The following is a 10809-nucleotide window of genomic DNA, read 5'->3' as shown; positions in this document are numbered from 1 at the left end:
GTGTAACACTGGACAGTAACTTAAAGATGCAGAAGCATATCAGTGCCGCCACAGAAGGAGCATATTTCCACATGAACACCCTGCGAAAACTGAAACCCTTCCTGCCAGCAAACTACTTCAACATGCAGTTCAAGCCCTAGTAATCCCAAGAGTGGAATATGGGGCTGTAACCCTAGACGGCCTTCCCAGGTCGACGACAGCCCCGCTAAGAGCCGCTATCATTTCAGCTGCAAGACTCATCACAGGTTCAAAAAGAACCTCTCACATCTCTCCTGACCTTAGATCCCTCAATTGGCTCCCGTTTGAAGCTAGAATTCATCTGAAAATCGGAAGTATGACGCACAAGGCCTTACACTACAATTCTCCGAGCTATCTAGCTCAGAAACTGGTACTTTCTGCTGGGAATAGAGCCTCCAGAAGCTCCAAGAATCTTCTACTGAAACCACAACGTTTTGCCAAGTAAAAAACTTATAACCAATCCTTCTCTGGAATGGCTCCCAGGATCTGGAATGCTTTGCCCACAGAAACTAGACTGAACCCCTCCACCGCCTCCTTTAAAAAAGAAGTGAAAGCGATTCTCATGGCTAAATTCACGTGAATTGCTTACTTATTACTGTATTCTAAATATTAGTCTGCATTATTGCGCATCGTATTGTAATTACTAGTTGTACTTTTGAGCAACTTATATCTAAATCACCTCTAATTGTATGTTCTTATGCTTGAACCTGTTTCTAATATATGACATGTAAAGCGCTCTGATACCCGCAAGGGTCTTGTTTGCGCTATATAAAACCTTCAAAATAATTAAATAAATAAATAATAAAATTGCACTGAGCTCTCGCAAGCCTCTGATTCCATGCACCATGCAGTTGAAGAAGGGTACATTAAAAGCTCCCACTGCAGATTTACTCGTAGGAGTGTAGGAGGCACTGCTCAATCAGAAGGAAGCAGCATTGTAATGGCTCCTCAAGTCATCTGTTGGAGAGGCGTAAGTGGCCAGACTGCAAGAGGGGGGCATCCCATCTAAAGCATCGGAGACAGAAGGGTGTGGCCGGAGGATGACATTCAACCAGCGAGCCCCGAGGGAATCTCTGCGGTACTCGGAACAAGTAATACCAGTCGCACACGTCGCCCTCCCGCGCCCGTCCCCAGGATACATAACTCGGGATGCCACGAGCCGGGGGAGATCCGGCCCCACCGATCAAAGTTATCTTCCATTTTCAGGGTTCGAGCTTCAGCCTGGGCTTGTATCACTTAATCAGAAGCTGTCGCCATTGCGCGAATGAAAAAAAAAAGTGCTTACTGACTAGTTAAAGGACACCGTGTAACACCGCAAGTAAAATATCCAGTCCGGATGGGCCGTCCCAAAAGGAGACAGGGCGGTAACAAGGAGGGACTAAGAAGCCTTATTTACAATCAAAAGCCAGCATTTAGCATGGACGATGACCCAAGCCAATGAAAACAAGGGGCGGGGCTTCCATCTCCACTTCTAAAACCTACCCTACTACAATATGCCTCGCAGTGCGAGCACCGCATGCGTGCTGCAACGCTAGGACTGCGAGACCTAAAAATAAACTAACCGGGATTGCCATTTTCCTTTTCTTTTTTTTACCAACATGGAATGCATTTTGAGAAAGCATTTTCATTGGTTCTTAAAAAGCAAAACAAAAATCCTTCCTTTGAGTTTATTTACAAAAATAAACTGCCGTTAAGTGAAAGTGTTTTGTTCAAATGCAGCTTTAACAACTTTAGGTATTGAGTGCTGCCTATTCCTGGCCTCATTATACCGGCCATCAATCACAGTGAGACCCTGCAAATGCATTCCATGGGCTTTCTGAACACAGCGCGTTCACCAGACGGCATGTATTTTAAAAATAAAATAACAGGAAGGATTGCTGTTTTGCTTTTTTTTTACCGACATGGAATGCCTTTTTAGGAAGCATTTTCAATTCTACTTAAAAAACAAAACAGAAATCTTTCCTGTTAGTTTATTTTAGAAAATAAACTCCCAACAAGTGAATGCGTTCTGTTTAAATATAGCTTTAATAACATTAGCAAATGCTTTTTTTTTTCTACAGCATTCTGACACTTTTTGATAAAATACATGTCCCAGTTTTCGAGACAGTGGGAAATGCTTCAGTGACAATGCATTACATGCTCACATTCCGGGCGAAACACATTGTGTTATCTGCAGGTACAAAATAAAAACAGGGAGCGTGCCCTACTCCGGAGTGGCATGCACCTTTTTTCCCTGTCATGCGTCCAATTAGGGAAATTCTGCAGAAAAATGTAAGCATAGCTGGAAGCTCACGTTTTCACCAGCCCTTTCCTCACACCAGTCAGAAGTTCTGTTGAAGGAGGCACATTCTCTACTGCCTTGCTCAATGCATCACTGAAATTTTGAATGAGGGGTGAATTAACATTCAGTGGCTAACCAGCCAACTCGTGGGACCCCTCATTACCATGTGCATCTCTCCACCAACTGAAGCTTATCGAGTCCTGTATTTGTTTCATCTGCTTTCTGGCACTTTTAGTCTTTTTTAACATTTAAAATGCTGAACTGCGAGTCCCAAAATGCAAACAAAACCATTCTGAATGTTGGCTAGTCTTAACGTTTTGTAATGGAACGAGACACATAGTAAACTAGTTTTTTTGTTTTATTATATTTTTCTTTTTTTAATAAATTTGTAGGTTAGGATGGTGTCTATGTTATACTTCAAACGTCCGTGGTAGGTGCCAATATTTTGTCCTGTTTTAAGTTTATACAGAACACTAGAAAGTGGACTTAAACAAAGTATATCACATAATATCAAGTGCAGGGGCGGTGGGTGAGATTTGAAAGTGGTGGGGCGCAAACGAATTAGCATACAGCACCGTAGCGAGCGAGCGCAGCGAGCGCGCCCGAACCCCAAAAGGGGGGTTTTGGTGGGTTACCCCCCCCAAGAAAATTTAAAAAAAAAAGAAGAAAAATCGTGCATTTTCAAGCAAATTTGAGAAAGCAGGAAGGTTAATAAAGCAATTGTGAAAGTGCAGTTATTACATTAATAGATGGCATAACATAGGTAGCTGCTTCTTCAGTATTACCACAGAGCTTCATACATTCTGTCCTATTATGCTCAGGTGCTGAATTCAGACTATAAGACTCATGGAAATCTCAGCTCTAAGAGTAGAAGAAGTTGCACAGCAGTGTAATGGTTGCCAGGCTCGTTCCATCAGGAACTTGAAGAAAAGTCCACAGTCTTCCCCTACGGCCTTCCGACTCTATTAGAATAGACTCTAGAGTAACGAATGGCACGCAAGGGGAAAACAGGGAAACAAAACAAGGAAAGGCGGGGGAAGAAAAACAGTCTTACAACATACTGAATATTAGACTCTAGAGTAACGAATGGCAAGCAAGGGGAAAACAGGGAAACAAAACAAGGAAAGGCGGGGGAAGAAAATTAGAAAAACAGTCTTACAATATACTGAATATAAAAGAGGCAGCGCAATGCGCTGTTACCGTGATTCTGGTTGAGCTGAACTTTGTACACACACTTCACATAGGTCCACGCAAGTACCCCAAATATAAATGGTATAAAGCAGTGTTTCCCAAACTGTGGTCCGCGGACCCCCAGGGGTCCGCGACACATTCCCAGGGGGTCCTCAGGCAGTAATTTTAAAAGCACAAAAAAGTTCCTTGTAGAATCAGCAGTTTTCCAGCAACAATAAAAGTGTCAAGATTACGTCGGTGATTAATGTACCTGCTGGAGAGAGATGAGAGTTGTGTCAAGTGGCAGCTTTGACTTATCTAATGTAGCACAGAGGGTTAATATGCCTACTGCAAAGAACGTGTACCATGCATTTTGAAAAACATTTTTTATGTGCCTAGGTTAGTGGGTTACTGCTTTAGTCACAGATTCTTTTGTTACTGTGCAGTTCATAAGTGACAATAGTAATCTAGCACAGTGACCTATTAACTGTCATCAAAGAGCTGCTTGCAAGCTGCATGATACAAGTTAGAAACATATGTTTGTTTCAAGTCTTTCATTATCCTAATCCTGCTAAAAAGGTTTATTTGGGTGGCAATACATTTTTATTGTTAAAGTCAATGCTAACCACTGTTATGTTCTGAATCCTGAGTTTGTGCTTCTCCAGACCAAGCACTCTTTAAAAATGCCTACCAGTATGAATAACATGTGAATCCTACACCCTGTAGTCGCATTTGCCTTATGTAACATTTTCTATACACTGATTTACACGTATAAATCATTGTCTCCATGGGGCAGATTTGCAAGAAAATTGACTGTGTGTGTCGCAAGCCATTTGGCTGCGCCGCACTGAGTCACTTTCGAAGCACAGGGATGCGACATATTTACAACAATATGTTGCATCTCTGTGCTTCCCCCTGTGCTGGCGCACAAACTGCTGCCATACGCCTGCACAGGCACATTTGCACCATGTTATAAAACAAATTAAATACATGTGACAGAGGGGCTATGGAGAGATGAGAGGCACTGTTGGAGGAGGATAATATGGGAATCATTGAAGAACCCCAACAAAGATTGTCATATCCTGGTGCATAGTAAGGTCATCATTTACTACTCTTTAAAAGCTGATACAATTCAATATATAATGATACATTTGTTGTAGACTGCACCATTGTTTCCTAAATTGTCTTGGGGGGAGAGCCTCCCAAAGCCCCCTTTGTAGTGGTCAGGCTCACTCACTGCACTAGGTGTGCACTGTATGGGGACTGGTCTGAAAACATTTGCCTGGGCTGCTTTGGGTTTCCAGTCTGGCCCTGGCAGGAGTCTCATACTGCGAAATAAAACCAACCATTTAAAAGTTAGTCATGGAGATGCAGCGCTAACCCTCCTGTTTTTTGCAAATTCTTTCAATATAAAATACTAAAATCCTTAGTAATTCGAGTATCCGTTTTGTGTGCACACGTGTGTTTATTGTTTTCGAATTACTGTTTTAATGTTTGAAATTTAAGTCATACAAATTGCTTGGGGGTCCCCGGCTTCCAGTGGTGACTCAATTGGGGTCCTCAGGAGTAAACAGTTTGGGAACCACTGGTATAAAGGTTTTCGCAATTTGCCAAGGGGAAAGGTTTGATAGGCAACACAAGCAACGAATCGTTCACCCTGCGGGAGACAGGTCCGGCCAGTGAACAAAGGTGAGCAAATCTGTGTAGTCTCCAAATAGAACAAACACTACAAAACTTTTAAAAACAGAGATAATGCATTTCTTACCTCAATCAGAATTTTTTGTATTCAAACAAGTAGCAGCATTCACTTTTTGTAGATGAAATCCGCACGTCTCTCTTTCAGTGTAGCAAACTTGTCAATTACTTTCATGTTGAAGTCCGGTATCTTTTGGACTAGCTTGCTCTCTACAGATAGCATCGCCAAAGCATTTAGTCTTTCCTCTAGCATGGTGTTCCTGAGGAATGTCTTTATGCGCTTTAAGGCTGAAAAACATCGTTCAGCTTCTACTGTTGTCATTGGAGTCGTAATCACAATTTTTAGTAAAGTCACTGTCTCTGTAAGTGAGTTTTCCATATGCAGTTTATGAATTAAACTCAGCAAAGTCAAGGCGCTTGTGGCCTTCCGGTACACAGGCATTCCGTAGAGTACAGTTAACTCAGTTCTCAGCTGCTCTTTTTTGAGCATAGGATACGCTTCCACAGCCTGATTCAGAGCACGCTCAGGGAAGGATTCATCATATTGTGCAAACTCTTTACCTTGCAATAAAGTCGCACTCACCAAATGTTTTGTGAACGAAAAGCGTTCTTTCGCCTGCACAATTACAATGTCACATATCTCCTTTCCAATTCGAACCAGAGAGGTGATGTTTTGTCTGCGGTTTGCAAAAACAGAATGCTGCGGCAGTTTGCTCTCTAAATCTTCAACCCCATCTCTCACTTTCATAATCTGTTGTACAAATGCAGATGTATTGGCTTTCACAGAGACAGTATCTAGGTCTTTTCTTTGCAACTGATCGTATAACACATCAACAGGAATCATTATGTCATGAAATAAAAACAGTAAGAACTGAAACTCTTTGTCTTGTAGTGTTCTAATAAAGCCATGGGCTTCATTCTGACTTGTGTGATCAAAGTCTGCTCTGGATGCTATGGCGACAAAACATTTCTCAAGGCCCTCCCTCTGTTCAAAGATTAAGTTGACTGTACGAATGTGAAAGTTCCAACGAGTTGAGGATCCCCTTGGTACGCTTTTGTCCACAATCTCATGAAGGGCTTCTGTTCTTTTGGGGGAACGTGTGAAGAATGCTGCTATGCCTCCGATATCCTGAAAGAAGACTCGTGTCTCTCTGATCTTTGATACCGCCTGTTGCATAATAAGATTGAGTTGGTGGGCGTAACAGTGCACAAAATGAGCATTAGGGTACACATCTCGAATTCTCTTCTGAACTCCACTAAGGCTCCCACTCATTACGGATGCACCGTCATAGCTTTGTGCGATAAGCTTTTGTTTTTGAGGCAGGTCCGGGAAAATTAAGTCCAGTTGACACAGTATTGCTTCAGTGATGGTTGCTGCACTAGAGTCACTTAAATGCGTGAAGCCATAAAATCTTTCCACAATGTTTCTGTCACTGTCAAGGTACCGAAACACTAACACGGACTGTGTTTGAGTGGACACATCAGTGGTGTCATCAGCCTGAATAGCCACAAAGTCTGTGTTTCGCAACTCTTGCACAATATGGCTTCTTATAATTTCGAGCATACAGTCAAGGAGTTCATTTTGTATTGTATTAGAGGTGCCCTTAAAGACTGTAGCATGTGCTAAATGTCTTTCCAAATCCTGGTCTATGGTTGACATTAAATCCACTAGGCCTCGGAAGATCCCAGGTTTTGAGGAAGTTTCCGATTCATCATGGCCTCGCAATGCCAGTTCGAAAGCACCACAGAAACGAATGCAATCAATGATCTTGGATAGATTTTGTCTGTTCTTATCCACAGCTTCATTGTGTTTTTGAATGGATTTGCGATACGCATCATTTATCTGCTGCTCAATTGGTGCGTCTTCCCCCAACATTCCCAGTCTTGTCAGGTTTTCCAGATGATTTCTTGTGAGCGCATGCTTCTTTATTTTTTCAGCGATGTGCTTCAGGTCGACCATTCCTTGCCGTGTCCAAGAAAAGTCACCGCCAAACAGCAAGCAGGGGAAGCAGAACAGAGAATTGCGTATAGGGCAGCCTGTAAGCCAATCAGCTTTTGTGTACCAGGCATTTGAGAATGTACGTTTTGACATTTTTCCTCTGTCCTGGGTAGTTTGCTGTAGGTTTATTTCAGGCTGATGAGGTCCCAATTCTTTTAACTTCAGTTTTTGTTCAAGTGGCCGTGACTGGAATGACTTTGTAATCAGCTCTTGTACTGTATTCATGATGGGGTGTCGGGTGTTGCTGGCCTTACCAATATATATATATATATATATATTAAAGAAACCTGTCAATAATCAAAGTACAACGTATAAGGTGCAGTGCAATAATATCAAATTTCAGTATACATACATTATACATATATATTGTGCATTATCCTAATACATCTCAAATGACTGCTAAAAATAGAGCCGTACTGCCTCCTGCCTCTCTGTGCCATAGTGTTGCTGGAGGCACTGAAAGACACTGCTTGAGGGCCTTGAGAGTGACCACATGACATACATGCTCTAACTACGATGTAAAAAAATATATAGCATCAGTTGCCTTACCTTTAACACTGGTGTTTGCTGGGTTGTAGCCGGGGTCGGGTGAGAGAGCAGCAAAGGAGGTTGGGGTCCTCTTGTTGTTTGCTGGAAAATTGCCCCAAAATGCGGTAATGTTTCAGGTTGTCAGGTGCTGAAAATGAAAAGATAACAATTTATTTTTGAAACAGTAGGGTAATGAAACAAAGACTGTGGGGAAAAAACATAACGCTCCAATTTTTTCCTAGACATCAGATGAATCTATTGGAGGCTTTGAAAATAAGGAGAAAGTGACTGCCAGGGAAAGAGGTCCCATCACTGCCCTAGAAACAGTTACCAGATTAGAAGGAATGAATTGAGTGCAAAAACCTGCATCCTCTGAGGTCCAGACATCATTCTCATTGTAAGGTCCCTGAAGAGGCAAGTCTGAGTCTGACCCCTAGGTACCAAATATTTAACCTTTGCAGCGGGTGTCATAACTCTGCAGGACGGTCTGTTCTGTGACCTCATCACTACTCTAGAAAAGTGGCTAGTGATAATGGTGGGGAGATACCCAATCTAGTTAGTGGAGCAAACAAACTGTGGAACGGGTGTGTTACGACCTACGAAGACGCAGGAGCACTGAATAGTAGATACTGTGTGACACGTAGGAGTGCGAGTAAAACAAATTTTCATACAGTATTTGTAAAGCGCACAGCTACTCGTAGGCATCCCGGCGCTAGGGGCCGTCAGGAAGATTAAGCGAGCTACTGCCCAGAGGCACATGGTGCTGGGCTGACCTGCCGCTGGTGCCGGGGAACGAACCGTGATCCCTAGCGTCAGTCGCCCTGGCCGCTGCGCCACACCTCTTCCCTTGTTAGGGTCAGATGTGAATTAGTGAAGTAGAATAATTAAAAATCTAACAGTGAAAATATTTAGTATGCATATCGCATTTCAACATGCACATGATACTGTACCCTATTAGGTATGATTCTCATTTTAAGTATCTTTTGTACCCATATAGTGCCCCATTAGCTTGTTCACGGGAGGGGAGGAGCACCTGTAGTCAAACAATGATCAAGGTCACTCTCTCGCCTGGATACTACCTCACCGCGGTGCCGTATTTGCACAGCCACCACTTGCTCTAACTCACTCAGTACACATTGTCAATAGCATCCTTCTCCTACTTCAGCATCACGCGAGCAAATGTAACATCAAGCTACAAAATATCATTTGGAGAGTAAAACTAGCATCCATCTTGCGAGAGTAACCGCCTACCAGTGAACTATAAAACAAACTGACAATGGATAGAAATACAAAACCAAATGGCAAACCCACAAAACAGGTGAAGGACTGCTGAATACCATATTGATAAGGATGCCTACACAGAACTTGTTCATGAGAATAATAAACGAAATTAGCACAGGAATCTACATTTGTCTCTAAAATCTTAGTAAACAAGGACCCGCTTTAAATTCAGTTAAGCATATGTAGGCTTGGATACAAGTCATGAGATTTTATTTTGGTATGATCTGAAATTCCAGGTTTTATTGCAAACGAAAAACAATACCGCTTCAGGGTTAACGACTGGAGAAAGACCAGGAGCCTAGTGTGGCTAATGGGACGAGAGCACCAGGTTTTTCAATTCTAGTGCATTTCTAGGAATCACTCTTGCACTGCTCTTTGGTCCAACTGGTTTACCCAAGACTACCACTCCCAGAATGTTTTGGTTTGTTTTATTGGGATCCAAGACTGGGAACAGTGCTCTGAAATGCAAAGCTGCATGGTCACCTTAGAGAAGGTAACGTCAAGAATTTGTCGATGTTCTCCAGTTTTCCCCAATTGTACCTCCTCTGCTGCACAAGTAATAGTACTTAAGGCCTCAGGTGAGAAGCAGGGCTACAACACAGGAGTGAGTTAGGGCCTGAAAGCTCCAGGCCAGCCTTAGTGTGCAAAATCCTGCACAAAGTTGAGAAGAGAGGAGGTTAGACTCGCAACGGCTGTAGATTGTTTTTGGAAGCAACATCCACTCCCCCCGGTATATGACCACTCACAAATGGAATTAAAAACAGTCATGATGACTTCTTTTTTTAGCCTGACTGCCTCATAAACCTGGGAACAGTTTCACCTTGTGCTGAGGTTTAGATGATCCTTTTGTCGCAGGTGTCAGCTTTTTTGGGATGCTATCTACTACTGCAGTATCCTCAGAGCACCGTGAAGAGATGTTATTCCTCCTTAAGTTGGGGAGGCACAAACACTCTCTGATGAATGTGCATTCGTATTATTTTTTGGATCTGTGCAAACCGCATCCAGCAGTGAGAATGTGAATATTATCAAACAACATACATGGCAACGTTTTAAATCAGGAAAGTGTGAGATTGCGGAAAATATCGGGGGAATGCGTTTTCCCCTATTGACTTCTATGGAAGCAGAGGCAAATTCAGACGGGAGACCGGTCCGACCACGGGCGGGCCTGCGAACATAAGTGCAGCCCTTTCCCTGTCCGATTGTACCCGCCCCTTCCTGCAAGAAGGGACTCCGTCTCCGAACCCGGTATTCTTTGTCCCCTGGTGATTTGAGGCGGCTGCTATGAGCCTGGCTCAGCCGGCATTAAAGCGTGTTACTACGTGGGCACTTTTTAAGCTGCAGTCAGCATCCAGCGCCGCATTAAAGACTCTATCAGAGAAGTCTCTGATGCAATTACAGGTGTCTTGTGTACCGAAGGGGGGCTCGGTGGCGCTCTGAGCGGGGCAGGCCACCCCGCCGCCCTTTATAGACTCCCATCAAAGCGGAACTTGGAGGACATCCACTCGAGAGGCAGCGCGTCCCCCAGCCCCCCGTGCTCTCCTGGTCTGGCCGGGCCGCCTCGTGCTGACTGGATGACGCGCGGCCCGGCCAGGCCCGAGCAGGGGCGGAACATCCCAGAGTCAACAGACGCGGCGGCGGCCGGGGCGAGCGGCAAATGAGCTGCCGTGACCCGTGCCGAAGCGAAGCAATAGAGCGCCGCGAGATGGAATTTTTAATGCAGCGCCCCCTTTGACCTCCCCGTAGTATATATACTACACCCCCTCCTCAGCGGCCTAGCGTGCAAGCCGCAGACACCTGCGGCCTCGGAGAGGCTCTGTCCTCAGGGTACGTGTTGTTG

At 43.9% G+C, this 10809-nt stretch overlaps 1 protein-coding gene across 1 annotated transcript; it reads right to left on the bottom strand.

Annotated features, from left to right (window-relative positions):
• Positions 1-3664: 3664 nt before the first annotated feature.
• On the bottom strand, positions 3665-7388 carry LOC146865577 (zinc finger MYM-type protein 1-like). The gene is made up of 2 exons (XM_085640167.1): positions 5235-7388; positions 3665-3743 (listed from the first exon to the last, which is right to left on the bottom strand). Exon 1 carries the CDS (start codon positions 7386-7388, stop codon positions 5274-5276), a length of 2115 nt encoding a protein of 704 aa, XP_085496293.1. The 3' UTR covers positions 3665-3743; positions 5235-5273.
• Positions 7389-10809: the final 3421 nt, after the last annotated feature.

Source organism: Triturus cristatus, chromosome 2_1, assembly GCF_964204655.1.
Source record: "Triturus cristatus chromosome 2_1, aTriCri1.1, whole genome shotgun sequence".
Taxonomy (NCBI): domain Eukaryota; kingdom Metazoa; phylum Chordata; class Amphibia; order Caudata; family Salamandridae; genus Triturus; species Triturus cristatus.
Note: the sequence above shows the minus strand (reverse complement) of the source record. Positions and strands in the feature narration are given on the sequence as shown.